Source organism: Mastomys coucha, unplaced genomic scaffold (assembly GCF_008632895.1).
Source record: "Mastomys coucha isolate ucsf_1 unplaced genomic scaffold, UCSF_Mcou_1 pScaffold12, whole genome shotgun sequence".
NCBI classification, from domain to species: domain Eukaryota; kingdom Metazoa; phylum Chordata; class Mammalia; order Rodentia; family Muridae; genus Mastomys; species Mastomys coucha.
Genome location: NW_022196894.1, coordinates 31,605,428 through 31,625,890, shown reverse-complemented (window position 1 = coordinate 31,625,890; position 20,463 = coordinate 31,605,428). Strand labels below are relative to the sequence as shown.

Below are 20,463 nucleotides of genomic sequence, written 5' to 3'. Positions count from 1 at the left end.
ATCCTGAATTCTCTCGCCTTTTTTGTTCCTGCATACTCCTGTCTCTCTCAACAGGGGTCAAGGACTGCAAGCCCAGCAGAGGAAGCACTAGATAAATGGAAGGAGCTTATCTGGTGTCCCCACAGGTTCTGGCCCTAACTAAGTCTGTCTCAGCAACTTCTTCCAGGACACTGCCCACCCTGCCCCCAACCACCACCATTACCTCAAGACAGCCCTCAACCACATGGCCCACTTCCAGGATGGGCTGCAGAGGCCAGGGGTAAGGAGAAGTGCCAGAGACTGCTGAGGCTGATGATTTGAGAGCCTGAGTCAGCAGGCTTCGGGAGCCGAGGGTTAGGAAATCGGCTTCTCTCCCATGAAAACCCCAAACAGAGCAGCAGCTATCCCAGTTACCTAAACTAAAAGTGTGTACCGCTCCAGAGCAGAGCTCAGGCTGGCCACAGGGACCCCGGAACTGGAGGGAGGAACGGCTCACCACTGCTCAGCTGTGTTTGGAAGGAGCTAGATGGTCTGAGGAAGCAAGAGGTGCCCTTCCCTGCAAGAGTGTGTGTCATTAAGCCCCATCTGGAGCTGTGTTTGCTTTAAGCTCGTCTTAATTGAACCAATTCCACAATGACCTAAGTGCAGAAACCCCTTTCTCCAGGGAGACCTGGAGTGCTTTCACGCTTCAGCTAGTGTAGCGTTTAAAGATGACTTTAAACATTGCCCTCTACCATTCAGAACATTCTAGATTTGAGAAGAATCCTCCCGCTCTCTGGAAAAACAGTTCTCCTAACAACATGGAGAGAGAGACAGAGGAGGGTACATGGGAAGTAAGAAAGGGGCCCCTTGACTTGACTGGTTTGCCAGATGGTCTCCATCAATCCTGAACACCACAGACAGCACAGTCTGACCACACTTGCATCAGCTTCCTGTTTCCCAAGTGTTGTTCAAGGGCTGAGTGTAACTTGTGTGTGTTACAGGGGAGCACCCCATCTTAGGAAGTTAGTGCACTGTTTGTCCACATGGAAGCTTCAGATCTTGGTACCCCTCTGGGGTCTGAATCCATGGCCCATGAGAGTCTCGAGGTCACAGGGTCTGATGGGTAAATGGAAAAGACCACCAGGGAGCCTTTCAGACACATGCTTTGGCAGAACTCTGCAGTGTAAGATTAACTCAGAACTGTGGGTTCTGGTGGTTAAGTAAAAGAGTATGTTGACTCAGACTCAGAATTCCCAACGTGTTAGCTTTTTCCCCTCAGAGGTCCACTCGGCAGTACACCCTGTGCCAACTGCCCTGTGCCCATTAGGCACTGTGTTCACCAAAGCTCCTGGTTTATGTCTCCTCCCATTCTCAAAGTAATGCAGAAGAAGCAAGCAATGCTGGCTCAGCCTTAGAGATAGGAAAACCAATGTCCAAGAGCAGCCAAGCGTCTGGCTATTAAACTGTGCAGATGGATTTGCACGGGCAAATCTGCTCCCGAACAACACAGGCTAAGCAGCCTTCTGGAGCAAAAACATTCCCAAGGGTTATATCTGACTCTTGATTTCAAGAGAAAAACACTGTAAACTACTACTACTAATACAACCCGGGCGTCTGGTGTGACTAAGGAGAGCAGAAACTCTATCCCACCATGCTAGAATTCGTCAAGCACAGCCCACAGGACCCACAGGCTCAGCCGGACACTGCTGGTTCCCGGGGGCGTGGTTCTGACCCTTTTGTGGCAGGTGTGTGCCGGGTACACTCGGTCTCATTTCTCTCAACTCCAAACCTGCAGCAATCCATCCTACAATTTCTATGAACCTACACGGAAGCACATCATTGATGCCAGAGTACCATCACTCGGACGACGGGTCCCAGAGGTTTCCAACCTCTCTGCCCACCTTAATCCATGACACCCCTATGTCCTGCATTTTGCACGACAGTTCCAAATACTTCAATACCACCACTCTCATGGGCTCAAGCTTCATAGGAAATCTCTGTGTACAGGAAGCCTCTTCCCCTCCCCACCTAGGCAAGCCTACCAGTTGTCTGCCCATCGGTAACCACGGGTAACCATGGGTAACCTCCCACAATGCCACCTCATCACGTGAGCCCACCTTCTTTCACATGTCTCCTACCCGACCCCATGCTTCATCTTCACGGCCAGCCCCGACCCATCAGGCACACTGTGCAGGCAAGTCCCGCAAGAACGGACCCACAACAGATTCCCTCAGACTTGATGTTTATATTCCACATGAGGGCACTGTACCCACCCTTGTGCCCCAGGCAGGCAGGGCTTCTCTTGTCCCTGGTCTCCACCCACCTAGGACAGCTTCCCCCACCCCCAGCATGACCAGTTCCACCAGCATCCTGAGAAAGGCAGGGTCCGGAGCCACAGACTATCTAGGCCTGGGTGTGGTTCGGAACAAAAGCAGTGGCTGGAGGCCTACCTGAGCATAGGACGCCCTTGTTCCTGGCACAGGAAAAGCTGTCACACTCGCAGAAGGGCCCGTAGATCCTCCCGAACTCACTCTCGAAGCAGGAGCACTGGTTGCAGCTACACTCCCCACGTCCGCTGCACAGCGGCTTGCCTTCCGCCTCCCGGCACAGGTTCTGGTACCCGCTCTGGTTCTCCCCCTCCTGGCACTCGCACCTAGTGCCCAGGTAACTGGGGTCACACTCGCACAGCCCACAGATGTATGTTCCATTCCCACTGCATCTGGCGCTGTTGGGCTCCAGCCCGGTGCTGCAGCCACATGTGCAGTTGTAGGAGACTTCCACCTGCAGACTGTCCCGGAAGCCCACGGGCCTCAAAGTGAAAGACTGTACCATATGTCTGCCAGGGCAGCTCCGAGCATCCACAGACACTTCAAAGGATGCCTGGGGGTAGAAGGAGAAGAGGTGTCATAGCCATAGCAAGCCAGGGCTCCCACCCATCAGCAAGGAATGGCTAGATATACCCCTTATGAACATTATCTGGTCCAGCATACAAGTGGAACCCTGGTAGGAACAGCCAGCCAACAACCCCAGGTACTTTATGGAGAAGAGCAATTGGTTATGCTAATGTTCAATAGGAATTGGGCATTATATGAGAACCATGTTGCTGTCTTGAGACACACCAGAAGAGGGCATCAGATCCCATTACAGACGGTTGTTAGCCACCATGTGGTTGCAGGGAATTGAACTCAGGACCTCTGGAAGAGCAATCAGTGCTCTTAACCACTGACCCATCTCTCTAGGCCAGGCATGAGTTTCTTTAAAAAAATAATAATAATAATTTATTTATTTTTATTTCATGTGCATTGATGTTTAGCCTGCCTGCCTGCCTGCCTGCCTGCCTGTCTGTCTGTCTGTCTGAGGGCATCAGATCCCCTGGAACTGGAGTTATAAACAGTTGTGAACTGCCATGCAGGTGCTGGGAATTGAACCTGAGTCCTCTGGAAGAGCAGCCAGTGCTCTTAACTGCTGAGCCATCTCTCCCGGGTGTGGGTCTTTACCATTTATTCTCATCATCTTTGAAACCCTGAGCGGAAGGGCTCTGAAGCAATGCATGAGGAGTAGGCTTTCAAGGCTCTTGTTCTCCTCTTTATCTTCACTTGTACCCCATCCTCGTCCACCCTCACCACTGTGCACGTCTCTCCTCCCATCTCAGAAGTCCTTTACTCAACCAGCATTTACTGTCTACGCCAGGCATGGCTAGATGCTGAGGTACGGTGGCACTGCTTGGCATGAGGTGTAGGGCAGAGAGCAGCCACCTGACCCACAATAAAGAGGTCTCCTTCTCTGTTGGAGAAGGGAAGGGTAAGGCCTGAATGTCCTCTCTCATGCCCCAGCCCCAGTGCCCTGCAAGGATGGTTCTCACAGCTGTATCTTGATTAATCAGCCCAGTTCTGAAGCTGTAAGACATACTCACTGCCTGAATAACTATCACACACAGGGGCTCTTGGAAGGAAGGAAGGAAGGAAGGAAGGAAGGAAGGAAGGAAGGAAGGAAGGAAGGAAGGAAGGAAGGAAGGAAGGAAAGTAGGTTGGTTGATTTACGAAAGAGTTTCTAATTTTAGAGTTTCTTACAAGCTGCCCTGGAAGCAGACAGCAGAGTAGACCTAGCAGGGTGGCATGTGACACTGCCTTGTCTGTCAGCTGCTCAGGAGTCTGGAAGGGAAGGGAAGGTCGCTCTGATTCTTCCAGGAGTCAGAAAAAGTCAGAACATGGCCCATCATACCTACTCTGCCTCTCTCTCCTCAGAGGGAGCTGTGTTGGGGATGGGATCAGCAGAGGTGCCTCAGAACAAGCCACAGAAACGCAGACAGGCCGTGAATGGTGAAGGAACCTCCACAAGACGCACCCCTTTGGAAGCAGGGGTCCCTTCCTCTAGCAGACATGCGTGGCCACTCCTCCAAGTGGTTCCTTATATCTGGGTGATGTCTTTATTTCTCACTACCCCTCAGGTCATTCTGGGCTTCAGAATGGGCTAGGCAGCCCTGTAAGCCAACCTTTTTCTTTCATTTATTTATTATTATATAGACACACCAGAAGAGGGAGTCAGATTTCATTATGGATGGTTGTGAGCCACCATGTGGTTGCTGGGATTTGAACTCAGGACCTTTGGGAGAGCAGTCAGTGTTCTTAGCCACAGAGCCATCTCACCAGCCCCTGTAAGCTAGCCTTTAAAAGCTTTTATCAGCTGCCCTCACTTGAAGGGAGTCAATGATGTCAGAGAGACTGTGAATTTGTCCAGTTATATAGTAAGTGGAGGTTGTGTTCACCTAGAACAGACCTGCGCTCTCCTAGCGTATCACCTCCTAGAAAGGGAACAGAGCAGATGTTCACGTACAGATCTGGCTAGGAAGCTGGGTGTGGTGGTGCGCACCTTTAATTCCAGCACTTGGAAGGCAGAGGCAGGCAGATCTCTGTAAGTTTGAGGCCAGTCTGGTTTATATAGCTAGTTCCAGCACAGTCAAGGCTACATACAGAAATCCCTGTCTCAAAAGATAAAAAACAAACAAACAAACAAAAAAAAAACCCCGCAACAACTGGGCAGAGAGACGGCCGCCAGACTCAATCCAGAGACAGCATGGCGGTGACCCCCAAAGTGACGGCCGTAGACTTCTCCAAATTCTCTGCCTTGGACTGGGACTGTGCTGAGCTTGCACACAGGCAGGGTTTAAGAGCTGAGCCTCAGCAAAGTTATCTATGAGGCCACGAAGAAATCAGGGAAGCAGAGCCTTTGAGTGCCTGATGCCATCCCTTCCCTGTGACCCGCAAGGAGCTGCTACTCCCTGCTACTTTCCATGCCTGGCAAATGAAGAGCTAGATGCAATAAACTGCAAAGGAATGGCCTGCCACAAGAGCCAAAGGCACTCCGCTACGAGACTCCAGCAAACACAACCTTCCCCATGCAGACCCCCCCTTGTCGAGGGAGAAAGTAAAGAATTCAGGAGAGGGGGAGACACACAGAGAGAAACAAACTCTTCAGCCTTGCCCACATGTGCCAGGATAAGTGGAAGTGCTAGGAGCCTGCGAGTTGGAGCCGAGACATGGAAACTGGCTGAGAAGTCAAGAAGGCTTGGCCTCCCAGGAACGTCCCAGGGCCTCCTTGGCCAAGGCTTCTATCCAGTGGATGTGCTATCCGCCTGCCCTGCAGTCGGCTGTCCGATAACCAGAGAGAGGCATTGTCTGTGTCAGCCACTGGCTCTTGGCTCCTACTGAACACAGGAATGCTATCGAAAGCCTGTCCATCCTGGGACAGCAAGTAGGTCTGTTTTGCTCACCACCCCATCCCCCATTACAATTCTGTTTTCCTACTGGATTACCAAAGAACCCAGAGAGGCTAGAAGGCCCTGGAAATTCCTTTGCTTCCGTCCCTTGGTGGCTGAAGTCTAAGGAATAAAGCACTGATACTGAGGGCTGCCTGGAGTGTTTCCAGGTTCCCATTCCAAGACTCAGTCTAAGAGGAAGGTCACAGCGGCTGCAGCCATCCTGACCAGACTGGTGATTCAACTTCATTGGGATGATTCTGGTTCTCCAATGGGAGCCCACCCTTTCAAAAGGGGAGTTGCCCAGACTCCACACAAACTCCCCAACCCCAGGGTTCTGCAGATGCCAAGTCCATTCAGCTGTTAATAAAACAAAGAGCAGAGGAAGGCCCAAAGTCCAAGGCCCAAGGGAATGGACAAGCGCAGGGGGTGTGTGTGGTAGTGTGTATCCCGTGAGAAGGCTCTAACAGTGGCTCACTGGACCCTTTGTGCAGGGTGCTAATGCTAGCTGGACAGCCAGCCACTTGCATACTGATTTGTCAAAGTTAGTTCTTTAGAACATGAGCTCCTGGGGTATAGGTCAACTCAGTCAGACTTGCTGGTGAATGGATGGGATGGGGGTCTTAAGAGGACCACCTAAGTACTTAGAGAAGGGAATCTCACCAGATTCAAGGCTTCGGGCTTTAATCTAAGGATGGTTTCTCTTTCAGGACATCCTTGTTTCTTTCACCTACTGCCAAGTCCTGTTTCTTAGTCACAGAACCACCTCTGTTTGGAAACCACCACAAGGTACTGCCTGCCTCTCCCTCACCTTCACAGGAAGCTGCTATTACAGGAAGTGAGATCTACTTAGTCCAACTGCCCCAATGCTGCCTTGATTTCAGCAGGCTCCACTGATGTCCCCAGACTAGACCCTGAAGTACCCGCTGACAGCTGAACTGTTTTCCTAACCCCTAGAGTCCCAGAGCCTTTGGTCACCATTCCCTTATTTTTTCTAACTTGTGATACCCAGAAAAGAGCCTACTGCCAAGGCGTGACCAGGCCCTTCAGTCTGACACACGCACAAGTGTCCTACTAGTGTGGGCCAGCCATTATTCCTCTCAATGCCACAACCATCAGTCTTGGCAGCTCTCTGACCCCACCCTGGGTCAAAAAGGGTGGTGCTCTTCACTCCCTAGCAAATTCTCTCACCCATAGCCTTTTTCTTGCCTTATCCTCCAGGGTTCCCACCAAGGAGAGACTCCGCTGTCCCTCTGGGTCTTGGCTCTAATAGCCTACTCCTCTTCTTTGCCAGACCATCCTTCCTTGGTTATAGGGAAGATCCACTTGCACAAGCAGCACTCCATCTACTGAGACTCTGTCTCCTTACTTGGCAGCCTGGTGAGCAGATCACCAGCACATAAACATTTACTACAGTAGATCTCAGCAGAGCAACCAGCAAGCTGGGACATCCATCCCTGTGCTAAGCACCGAGTAGCCTACCTGGCTGCCAAAACTCAGACTCTTGGGAGAGTACAAGCCTTCAGGGACCTCTTAGGAGCATCACACAGGTGTTGCTTGAAAGTGTGTCCCCTCTGTCTCACAAACAGGAAGAAGTGCAAGGCCCTTGCAAACACATACACATCCCAGTTTAAAAAAAAAAAAAAAAAAATTGAGGCTACCAGCCAGGACAGAGCTCTCTGTCTGTCACTCTCTGTCTCTGTATCTCTCTGTCTCTGTATCTTTCTGTCTCTGTATCTCTCTGCCTCTTTGTCTCTCTGTGTGTGTGTGTGTGTGTTTGTGTATTTACTTGGATTTCTATTCAAGACTCTGAGCTTAGTTTTACACTCTATTATTGCTGTCTTAAACTCAACATTTTTTAAAATTTATTTTTAAAAGTTATGTGTAAGTCAGGCATGGAGTTCACACCCCTTAGTCCCAGCACTCAATAGGCAGAAGCAGGTGAATCTCTGAGTTCAAGGCTAGCCTGGTCTACAAAGCAAGTTCCAGAACAGCCAGGGCTACACAGAGAAACCCTGCCCTGAAAAAGCACTAAAATAATTAACTTAATTATGTGTACGTATGTGCATCTGTGAAATAGGTTCTCTCAGAGTCCACAAGATGGTACTGGATCCCCAGGAGCAAGAGTTGTAAGCCACCAACATAGTTGCTAGGACTGAACTTGGGTCCTCTACAAGAACAGTATGCACCCTTAACCTTAACCCATCTCTCTAGCCCCTTAAAATTCTTAATCTTCAGACCTCCCGCGTCATTGCACCGGACTCAGACAGCCCAGAAAGACCTACTCTCATGATCTGCACAACTCCGGTGGACAGCGACACACCCAGCCCAGAAAAAGAGTGCCTCTGTGCCGACACCCATACCCACACAACAAAACCCACACAGCTCTAGCCAGAGAAGCCACATGACTGTGGCCCGTGGACACTGGGACAATACTAGGACAGAGAGAAGACAAAGACAAAGGGCCAGCAGAGAGGCTTGCCTGAGGACCTGCTGCAATTTCCATAGGGCTACGGCCACTGGATCCCAAAGACCGGCCAAACTTTGGTGATGAAAATACTGTCTTTATTATGGTTTCAAATACGCTAAAAAAGCCATTCTGTTACAACAGAGATTCTCAATGCTGAGGAAAGTTTCCATTTAAATCTTTTTTTTCCCCCTTCGGATTTCCAGACATCAGATTTCCTAAGCTCTCCCAGCTAAACAAATAAGAGCTGTACGTAATGCATGGGAGCATAAATGACAATGACTCCACCCCAAGCCTTTGGAGCTTTTACCACACTGTGCCTGAGACCTACAGAGAAGGCCTGGGCTGTGTCATTGTTAGTGACTTGGGACTTGCTGCCTGCTGCTCACTGGCAGTGGGACCTAGGGCCAGTTTCTTAGGCTCCTCTTTGAACCCTGGGTTTTGAGCCCATGCATTAAGATGGAGAAATACAGTTAACTGCAAAGCTGCTAGAAGAGACAGAAACCAGGGGCTGGCTAGATGGCTCAGTGGGTCAAGGCGCTTGCTGTTCATTCGGCCTGAGGATCTGAGTTCAATTTCGGGGACCTATACAGTGGAACAGAACCCGCTCTTCCAAGTTGTCAGGCGACCCCCACACTCAATACACATAAAATAAATGAATTTTTAAAAAGAGAGAGGGAAAAAAAAGAAAGAAAAGAAATTAGCACTAGAGCCCCAACTGGGCACACTGTAAGTTCCTATATTAGGTGGCTAACAAGGCTCCCTGTGACAGGGAGGCTGTGGTTAACAGGACTTTAATCTGGGTGAGCTTGGGCAGGCCACTCCCACCCTAGAGTCCCCAGCTGTCCATCAGCAGTACAGTATTCTGTCCCCATCAATGTTGATGGCTATGTGAACTCAATGACAAGGACACCGAGGCTCTCTGGTGAAGGCTGTTGAAATGTATATAGTGGAAGGGGTCATGGGTGTCAGGTGGCATCGGGTGCGTGCTACCCAACAGGAAGCCTTAGCTCTGCACTTTCATTTCATTAATTCTATATTAGATTCCCTGGTCTGTCACACGGGTAACAATGTCTTCCTCACAGGGAACTAAGAGGGGAACAGAGAAATGTTCTGTCCAGTCTGTTTCTGGTCCATCATGGGGTGAAAGTATCTTCTCTGTATTCCCATGAAGGACCCCAGACGTAAGATCCTTGCAATTTCCCTACGTTTACGTAAGGACCTCAGATCCATACTGCCTCAAGGTGGCATTTTCAACAAGCCCCGGGTTTTCTTGCTGTTTTTTTTTTTTTCCTAACCTAGTCATAGTGACATCTGCTTGTCACTTTCGCTTCTAAAAAGACTCCACCATAAGCAATGTGGCCCAAAAAGAAGAGTGGTACCATTACCTCTAGGGTTCCAAAGATCTACTAACACAGCCCCAGCAGATGTGCCTCGTAAGATGCTCAAGCTTTTTATATTACATTTCTTTATTGGGGTGAGTAAGGTGGCAAGGCCCAATGCGCAGGTCAGAAGACAACAAGGAGAGCGAGTTCTCGATTTCCACAATATGAGGAGTCCCAGGGACTGAACTCAGGCTTGTGGTCCCTCAGGCTTGGCAACAAGTGCTTTGACTCTCTGAGCCACCTCACCCACCCTTAGCATTCCATTTGTTTTTTTTTCTTTTTAGACAGTCTTACTACGTAGCCCAGGTTAGCCCAGAATTCAATGTGCACATGAGATTCTACCGTAAAAAACAAACAACCAAAAATACTATCAGAGCACATTCCCTTTGTCCTATTAATACTCTAAACCAAATAAAACACTAATTATAATTAACTGATTAATCATAACCTAGTTTTAAAAACTATTTTTAAATCTGAGCTTTCCTGTTTTATAAGATAGGCTGTTGGCTCCAGCTCCGTGACCCTTTCCGTATTTGATAAACAGGCCTGTCAATGGCATACAAACACAGGCAGACAACGTATGTCCAAGCCTCTGTCAAACTATTCATTATAGGAAGCACATTCATAAATCTGCCTGACCACTGATGCCCAGTGTCACCACACCACACATCCCGTGCAGATAAGATCTATAGAATTTGCTCACGTGTCCTTTTTCTACTATTTATGGCTGCCTACGTCCTGCCATTTCCAGAACTTCCTGTTCCACTTTGTCCTTATATTTACTTGTCATTGACTTTGGGCATGGCCCATGTGTGGAGTCTGTGGACAGCATGTGGGAGTCAGTTCTTTCCTTCCACTATGTGGTTCCAGGGATCAAACTTGGGTCATCATCAGGCTTGGCAGCCACCCTAAGCCATCATCAGCCACAACTACCTCTTTAAACTCCACTTCAACAAGACTTCTGTTTTTTTCTTAAACAATCTCAATTTTAAAAAAATCACTAGAGGAGCTGGAGAGATGGCTTAGCAGTTAAGAGAGCTGACTGTTCTTCCAGAGGTCCTGAGTTCAATTCCCAGCAACCACATGGTGGCTCACAACCATCTGCAATTCTGTAATGAAATCCAATGCCCTCTTCTGGTGTGTCTGAAGACAGTGACAATGTATTCATATATATAATATAAACAAATCTTTCTTGTTAAAAAAGCAAGCACTATAATTTATCTAAAGAATATAAGTAGAACTTTTGACAATCATTCAAGTTTTACTTAAAGAGTCTCTTCAGTGGCTCCAGAGCAACTGGACACAATTGACACAATTGTGTACTAATATGCTGAAGGTAGGGAGTATCACCATTTCTATTGTGTCTTCAGGAATTTAAGCACCAAAAACCATCTTCTATTTGCACAAATGGAAGACGGAGTGGAAATTTAGTCTCAAGAACATAACTTTATTCTCATTATGCCTCGTTTGGTGGTAGGGTGCCACTGTAGCATTGTGGAAAGGTGGGACTGGTTCCCTGTGTGGTGTTAAGTGGGTGAAGGGCCACCTAACATGAAAAACTGGGAGGAAGGGAGAAGAGGCTAGAATGTCCTGGCTAGGTGCAAGCAGGTATCCCTGGGTCTTCCCCAGGCAGGGGAGTGCTGGGTTATTGCCACCTTAGCTGGCAGTAGTGCCTAGATGATGCTCAGATACACGGAAGTGTGCAAGGAAGCTTTCCCTCACTCTATTGTCACCAAAGTTCATTGGAGGGAGCTGGAGAAATGCATGGCTCAGTTGTGAAAAGCATGCACCACTCCCCCAGAGGACAAGAGTTCGATTCCCAGCATGCATGTCAGGTGACTCATTACCACCTATAACTCTTAGCTCTGGGCCAGAGCCTCTGCAGACACCTGCACTCATGTGTATACTTAGCATAATTAAAAATAATAAAACATGAGGCTGGAGAGATGGCTCAGCAGTTAAGAGCATTGACTGCTCTTCCAGAGGACCCAGGTTCAATTCCCAGCACCCACATGACAGTTTGAAATTGTTTGTAGTTCCAAAGGACCTGACATCCTCATATGGACACGCTGTAGGCAAAACACCAATGCACATAAAAATAAATAAATATTTTTTTAAAAAATAATGGAGGGGATGGAAGAGGACAGTGGTATTAATTAATAAATAAAATAATAATAAAATATGAATCCTAAAAATAAATGAATAAAAGAAAGAATTTTAAAATGCCATTGGGATGGTCTCTATAGTCTGTCTGCTTCTAACAACAGACCTCCAGAAGGTGCGTGGCCAATCCTCCAATCACCATTGAAAGCCTGCGTTACCATGGGCACGCTGATGTCACCACTCATAAAAACTCCCCAGTGCTTTCCTTTCCCATCTTTGTTTGGCATCACTGCTACACCTTTTATCTTTTATGTAGATCAGACTAGTGTCAAAAACAATCTCCCCACCCTGACTCATCACGTGCCACCATGCCCGCTCATGCCTACACATCTTTGCATCTTTACCTTTCTATGCATCATTTATACCCGTTATCTGACAGGCATCTGTTCCCTCCATGGCTGCAGGATGCCTCTCAGTCTCATCAAATAAGATGCAGGGATGGCTGTCTCCATCTTTTCAGGAAAAGATGAGGAACAGAAGCCAAGTCTCCTAGACTCCTGTCAATATTCTTCCTCCTGACTGGATCCCTTTCAAACTAAAACTATGTTTAAAGCACCAAGGGCCCAGTGCCACCAAGGGACCCTCAGCTGGCAGTGCACTGAGGGGGTCTGTGGACTGGAGCTCCGTAAGCGATCCTCCTAAGACTTTGCACACAAAATGCACAGCAGCTTGAAAAGCACGGTAGATTAGGAGGCAGAGCACAAGTCTCTAGAGGACTCCAGAGAGCCACAGAACTGTCAGATTCAGAGAGTTATCACCCAAGCAAACAAGAACTCTGATAAACTAGGAGTGAACACTTACCGTGTCCCCGATCTTCAGACCCTCACACTTCCTCTGACCAGGGTAGGATACGCCATCTTGGCAGGTGGCAGTGAAGAAGAGATTAAGGTCTTCTGGCTGATCCCACACCGACAGCTCCACCTTAGCACGGATGCTCTGAACAAAGGGAGAAAAGAAAGCCCACGGTACTTAGAAACAGCCACAGTGAGGTGTTCTCCATGGTGGCTTTCTTCTATCACATGGTTTCTTCTAACCTCAGGAGACTCAAGCCAAGTTAGAGACAGGAGGCTTCCCATACACCATCTTGGCTTGGGCCTCCCTCTGTGAGCTTGGAATGGCTGATAATAGTCTATCTGCGAAATGATATAGCTTCCTCAAAAGATTTTTTGATCTGTCTCCCGCTCACCTCTTCAGGGCCACCTCTCATGCCCACTGTCAGTTCCAGGCACATAATTACTGAAATCTAGCCATGTAGTCTCCACGCTTTGGGTTTATCCATGCACACACAGGCACACAGGCGTACACATACACCCAGGACAGCAGCCCTTTGCCTAGTGTCTCCTCTCCTGCCTCCCCCCCCCCCCCCCCCCGCCCCTTAGCTAGTTTTTGATAGTAAGGCTAGCTCCTTACTATCAAAAACTATGCAAAAACAGTTCATCCAGGTTCCATCTGGTCTTTCCTCATACTCAAACCCATCCCTTACTAGGTGAGGTTATCCCATGAACCTGAAACTACATTATCTGAGACTTGACTCTTCTCTGGGGACTAGCTGCTCAAGACAATGACTGACACAAAGACTAAGAAAAAATGGTATGTCATCGCAGAAAAAAAAGAAAGAAGGAAGAAAGGGAGAGAGGAAGGAAGGAAAGAGAAAACAGAGAGAGGAGGAAAGGAAGAAAGAAAGAAAGAAAGAAAGAAAGAAAGAAAGAAAGAAAGAAAGAGAGAGAGAGAGAAAGAAAGAGAAAGGAAGAGAGGAGGGAGGGAAGGAGGAAGGGAAGGAGGAAGGGAGGGAGGGAGGGAGGGAAGAAGGGAGGGAGGGAGGGAAGAAGGGAGGGAGGAAGGAAGGAAGGAAGGAAGGAAGGAAGGAAGGAAGGAAGAAGCATGTACTGGGAAGGTTGGGGAGAAGGTACGATCCTTATACTGCTAGCTGGAGTGGAAGCCAATACAGACTTTTAGAAAACCAATGAGTAATGTATTCTAAAACTCAGGCTGATCTTAGTCCTAGCTTCCTCGGAAGCTACACAACTGAAATGTGCAGGTTACCAAGAAGCAGAGACAAGAATGTCTACAGCAAGTTAAGAGCAAGAATCTGGAAACCAACCAAAGGCCTGCCAATAGATAAGTAAACCAAGAATATCCACCTAGCAGAGCACTTAAAATAGCAACAATGTATCAAACACAAGGGGGTAAAGGGACCATGAAGAGTATAACATTGCTTAAAGCCAGACACACTGTATTTATTTATTTATTCATTCTCTAATAAAGATACTCTGGGCCACAGTAGATTGTATATAATGGTGGCCCCATGAGATTGTGAGAGCTATAAAGTTTCCTTATCGGTTAGTGATGTTAATCTACCTTCTGTATATTCAAGTACACAATGGTGACCACTGTTACAACTGCCTGCATATTCAGTATAGTACCAGTCTCAGAGGTTTGTAGCCTAGGAGAGAAAGGCAGCCACAGACAGCCGAGGCATGTAGTACATTACACCGGCTAGGTTAACTTGCTGTATATTCTTTGCTTGCACAATGCTATAACTCCCTGGCGATATGTCTCTCAGAGTGCATCCTTGTTACTGAGCAAGAAGCCATCATGTGTGAAATTCAGCAATAGGCAGAACTAATGGTTGCCCTTGGGGGATAGCGAGAGAAGGAGGCCTACAAGGGACTTGCCTGTGCTGGCAATGTTCTGCTGTAGCTGTGTTTTCTTTGTATGTTTTTGTTTCTGAGACAGGGTCTTGTTATACTGTCTAGGCTGACCCTGAACTCTGTACTCCTCTTGCTTCAGGCTTCTGAGCTGAAATTGCAAGCAACAAGCTCAGCCATGATCTGCTTTTTACCTGGGTGTTAGATACTCAGGTATGTTTATACAAGGCTTACAGAATCCTTTTCATGCCTCTTGGTTCTTAGAACCCACCCTTAATGAGTAGGGAACATACTACTGCTGCTGTGCTAAATAAATGGTCATGCATACTGTCATAGTCATGCATACCGTCATAGTGCCTTATCTGCAAATAAGGGCTGCGCCCAACCTGGGTCACATAGCTGCTTCTGTAGGGGACAGGAGATGATGCAGAGGCTCATGACTGTTCAGTGTGTGACCAATTAGTGACACTGAGTTCTCAGCACTAAGTTGGCTATCTGTATTACCCTCCCATACCCTCAAGGCTCAGGGAACATGATAGACAAAAGAGCAGAAAGAATGTAAGGGACGGGGAAGAACATGGTGAAGAAGCGCTGTCTCCTGAACGTGACTGAGCCATTGCGCTCATGAACTGGAGGCAACTGTGGTTATCTGCACAGATTCTGTACAAATTCCAGCAAATCATAACTACCATAAATGGAGGAAGGATTCGGGAGACCCTATCCCTAAGGAGCTATTCTGCCCTTTAAAAAAAAAAATCTATAAGAAGCCAGGCAGTGGTGGTGCACACCTTTAATCCAAGCACTTGAGAGGCAGAGGCAGACAGATCTCTGAGTTCAAGGCCAGCCTGGCCTACTGATTGATTTCTAGGACAGCCAGGGGTAGAGAGAAACTAAATCAGAACAAAATAAATCTTTAAGTAATAGCCAAGTGTGGCGCCACATACCTTTAATCCCAGCACTTAAGAGACACAGGTAGGTGGATCTCCACAGTGAGTTCTAAATCAGCCAGGGCTACTTAAATATAGAGTTTCAAAAGTCCTGTGAAAGACGTAACTTTAGAAGCTGAGGCCAAATGAAGTAACTTTTGTGACTAATTAGAAGTCGCTTTTTATCAAGCATTTAAAAAAAAATCTGTTTATAACACAGACAGCAGGACTTACTCTGAGAGACACTGAGCTAAACTGCCTCATGAGCAAGAAGCCGAAGTACCTCTATCTTTTTTAGATTTCCCATGCCTCCCTCTAACCCGCCAACTCTGACGAGTGGTGCTAAGCTTGAATACACGAACTATGCAGTTTTCCTAACAAATTCACAGCTTGCAGAAAATACTCCACAAATACTCCTCTGCAACAAATTGTCGAAGTGCTTCTACAACTCTAAAAATACTAACCCTCTGAAAGCCACTTCCTCTTCAGAGTGCCATCCTTAATTGGCCAAAGGTCACAAAAGCGCTACTCAACGCACACTACACTATCCCACTGAATGTAATTAGTTATTTACAGATCTGCCTATAAGGACCATATATATGCCCTCTCTCTCCAGGATGCAGCACAAAGTCTTGTGGAATGAATACATGGACCAAAGTACAGACGTTTGAACAACAGTTAGGCTCAAGGGGCTGGGCAGATGAAAATGAAATCCTTGAAGACAGCTAATAGGGACCAGAGGAGCAGCTGTACTTAAGAATCCTAGCTATTCTTTAAGACGACTCAAACTGGTCCCCAGAACCCACAATGGGCAGTTTGAAACTGCCAGTAACTCCAGCTCCAGGGAATCTAATCCCTCCTCTGGCCTCCAATGCAACTGACACACGCATTCACATGTAGACACCCATACACAAAGGGGGGGAAATGCATACACATACATGCACATATATTCGTATACATAAAAGGTGTATGGAAAGATGGCTCAGTGGTTAAGAGCACTAGCTGCTCTCCTTTAGGGTCAGGTCCAGAGATACTCAGGACAAATGACTATCTCTGGTGCCTACTAGCAAACCGACTATGTTAATTTGGTATTGAGAGCTGGTTTCCAGGCTTCCCAGGGATCACAAATACCTGTCTCTGGCTCTTCTCAGTTCCTCTCACCCACACCCTATCCTAAACTTCTCCAGCTTCTCATTCTCAGGCCAGAGAAACCTGACATTTCAGCTGTGTGCTATCTTTTGACTTCTCTTTTGTCTTCCTCCCTTGATTCTATCTCTTGCCCCACCTCCAGCCCCTCAAAGGCCCCTAGTCCAGTCTACTGCCCACTCTTCAGTTCACGCCTTTCTCTCCCTGCTCTGGACTCCTCCCGATGCCTCTGGCTGGACACTCCCTCATACCTACAATGAAATCCTCCTTCTCAACCACGCCTTGGAGTAGCCACATCATCAGCTCATGTAATCTGGTGCTGAAATCCTCAGTTTACACACAGAGGACCCAGGTTTGGATCCCAGCACCCACACAGCAGCTCACAACCATCTTCAATTCCAGTTTCAGGGGATCTGATGCCCTCTCTGTTCTCCAAGGGTACCAGACAAACACACGGTGCCCTGACATACAAGTGGGCGTGCGCATACACACACACACACACACACACACACACACACACTGAGGAACTAAAATTTAAAAACCTTTAAACTAAGAAAAGGATGTCGGCCTGAAGAGATGGCTCATGGTTAAGAGCACTGACTGCTCTTCCAGAGGTCCTGAGTTCAATTCCCAGCAACCACATGGTGGCTCACAACCATCTGTAATGCGGTCTGTTGTCCTCTTCTGGTGTGTCTGAAAAGAGCGACAGTGTATTCACATGGAATAAACAAATAAAAAAAGAAAGAAAAGAAGAGAAAAAAAAAAGGCACTCTGTTTTCTGTGGGCCATAGACCTCTAGCTGGTGTTCTGGCTAGCTGGTTCTCTCTTGCTTACCACACAGCGACTGGGATCAGAATCTTCCCCACTGTTTCAGATGGCAGGAATTAGGAAGATTTAGCTTAGACTTCATTTATGATACCAAACACGGAGCCCAAAAGCTCCGTTGCTGAGGCAGGCCTCCGGAGCTCATGCTGATCCCATACCCACAGGCTTTTTTCTTCAGAATCCACGGACTTTGGAAAAGTATGAATCACCAGGTCACCCCACCTCACAGCTATAAGGGTCCACTTCCCTTGAAACACCTCACGCTCCTGCAGGGCAGAGCTGTGCTTGGTCCCACGTCCTGCTGCCATGTGTCGTACAATGCTGGCCACAATTAACTCCTTAAGATGTATTTGTTGACAGAAAAGAATGAAGTGCAAGACACCTCAGAGGTTCAAAGGCACAAGAACCGGTTCTTAGGCACGGGGCATTCACGGGCAAGTCGTGAACTTACTCAGTTGCTACCAGCTCTGCCCCTGAAGATGATTTCTCACTCCCATCCTAGAAAAAAATTGACGATGTCAAGAATGCCAGCCCCCCTAAGTGCTATTCTATTACAGACCCGGTGTCACATTAGGTCACATCTGCAATTGCTTTCTGTAGGCCCAGCTGTAGGGGGAGGGGAGCTGCTGGAGCAGACTTTATGGCAACAACCAAAAGAGAAACATGTGCTGTGCTAGGGCAGAACCCACCACGGGCTCTGATGTCACCCTCCGCTGCTATGCTAGTGGTCTGCAGCCCATCCTGCCTGCTCCCACTTTAAAGAGAGGCCCCTGGGCTTTTTGTCTTAAGTATCTCTCCTCCCAGGCATGGAGTGATGTTTCCGTATCCAGACTCAGGACTCAGCCCTGGAAGACAGTCTTCCCTCTGCAGCACTCTGCAAGAGACTCCATGCTGCCAAACACCCTTGGGCAGAGAGTGAGTTTGGCACAGCTAGAGAAGGGTATAAATCTAAGAACTGACAATTCTGCATTATGAAAGACACATACAAACCAGACGAGCCAAAGACCACAACCACTTCATCTGTAACAAACGCTCTGACCAGAATCTTCCAGTGTCCCCACAGATCCGCTGCTAGCATCCAGAGAAGCAACGTCAAGACCCACATGTAATCATGGTTGTGTGACTCATGAAATCCACCACAAATCAGGGCAACGATGAAAATGTCAACCAGCACCAGCAAGCACAGCCCATGTGCTCTAGTGCCTGAGGAGGCTAAGAAGAAAGTGTTGGATGCCCTGGAACTGGAGTTATAGAGCCTCCATGGGGATGCTGGGAATCGAACCAGAGCGGCTTGCCTATGTATATGGCTTAGAAGTATTCTTTGTGTAATTTGTGGCATTTTCTCAGATCCTGATTTGTTATGTATATATAATATTGTTATTTAATGAAAATCCAGGAACCTGGGGAGCAAGAAGAGTGGGGTACCCACTTAGAAGTTGGGGTTAGGGCTGGTGAGATGGCTCAGCGGGTAAAGAGCACCAATTGCTCTTCTGAAGGCCACGAGTTCAAATCCCAGCAACCACATGGTGGCTCACAACCTCCTGTAATGAGATCTGACACCTTCTTCTGCTACTGCAGAGTACTTGTAGTAAATAAATAATACATAAATTTTTTTTAAAAAAAGAAGTTGGGGTTGGCAGAAATGATCTTTTTAGGCTGCATTAGAAACTGGAGTGAATCCAGGTTCCCTGAGCAACTGTGGGGCTCTGTCATTGTTGCTGGAACCCCTAAATTAAACTGGGAAAACATGTTGCATAGCTCAGGGATCAGCAGGGTCTGGAGCTGGATGAGCTTGGAAATGTTGAGAAGTAGCTGTTCCAGAAGATGTCCTCCCCCCACCTCACAGAGCTCAGATGAGGCCATCCCTTAGCTCTGTCTTCTCTAGAAGGCTTGAACTCACAGAGCTCTCTACCTGCCTCGTCTACACAGTGAGCTCCAGGACAGCCAGGGTTAGAAAGAGCCTATCTCAAGGGTTCAGGGTGAAGGGAGCAACCCAGATAGAAATGAAGGCTATAGTGTAGAGGAAGAAAAGAGAAAATTCTAGCTTTAGCAGGAATTCACAAGAGAAATGAGGTAAGTTCTGACTTGTAAAGAGCCCAGACTGCAACAGTTCATGAAAGGGGCTGAGAGGCCACCAGCCAGAAGTTCTCCCAGATGCCAGACTCCAAGTCTATAGGACACAGAGACATGGGGATACTGAGTAGGGGACTTGGCCACACTTCGAATGCTAGGGGTCCCTAACAGAAGGTTTGCTGGTTAGAGCTAAGTCTCCACTCAAACCTTTATTAGTTCCAGGCCTCAGCGTTTCAGAAGGGGTGGGGTGGAGGGGTGGGGGCCAGAGCCAATTACTTACACTGTATGCATTGATAATCAGCTGAATAATATTTTTGGAATCTCCATGCAAAATCTCCACAGTGGTTCCAGGTATCAGGGCTGTAAAATTCTTGAGAAAAAAAAACACAAAACAAATAAACCAAAAAAAGTAAGACCATTTTGCCTGCTGTGAGGGTTAATTTTATGTCAACTTGACACAGGCTAGAGTCACCTATATTGAGAAAATGCCTCCGTAAGATTGGGATATAGGTAGCCCGTAGAGCATTTTCTTAACTGGTGATTGATGGAGAGGGCCCAGCCCACACTGGGTAGTACCATCCCTGGCTTCCATAAGAAAACAGGTTGAGCAGGCCATGAGAAGCAAGCCAGTAAGCAGCACCCCTCCATGGCATCTGCATCTGTTCCTGCTTCCGGGTTCCTGCCCTGTTTGAGTTCCCATCCTGACTTCCTTTAGTGATGAAGGAATTTCCCCTTTTATGATGGGGAAGTGCTAGCCAAATAAGCCTTTCCTCCCCTAATTGCTTTTGGTCATGGTGCCTCCCTCATCTCAGCAATAGTAACCATAACTCCCGACACCTTCCATCCTGTCAGAGTCAAGAGTGGTCAAGGGCCAGGGCCATGCTCTGCCGCTCTCCTAAGACCACATGCTGGAGAAGGTGCCATGGGAGAGGCAAGAAAAAGTGGCGTGAGAAGCACACTCAGGAGGCCGTAGAAGGGACCAAAGGGCTGACAGCAAGTGACCGTCCACCCTCTAAGGTCACGACCCTCTCACCATCACTCCTGGTAATTGCAGGCTCATTTCCAGATGACTCAGCATGCTCTACAGGAGCACAGAGGGCTTGCTTCCCCAAGC

The 20,463-nt window shown here is 47.8% G+C and overlaps 1 protein-coding gene across 2 annotated transcripts in view; it reads right to left on the bottom strand.

The window, feature by feature from the left end:
- The window catches only part of Itgb5 (integrin subunit beta 5), a 132,442-nt gene that overhangs the window by 42,057 nt on the left and 69,922 nt on the right, over nt 1-20,463 (bottom strand). For both annotated transcript variants that reach the window (XM_031363728.1, XM_031363727.1), the window contains exons 8-10: nt 19,630-19,719; nt 12,533-12,667; nt 2,412-2,841 (exon numbers count right to left, since the gene is read on the bottom strand). In XM_031363728.1, coding sequence (XP_031219588.1) covers nt 2,412-2,841; nt 12,533-12,667; nt 19,630-19,719 — 655 coding nt within the window. The remainder of the gene's footprint in view (nt 1-2,411; nt 2,842-12,532; nt 12,668-19,629; nt 19,720-20,463) is intronic.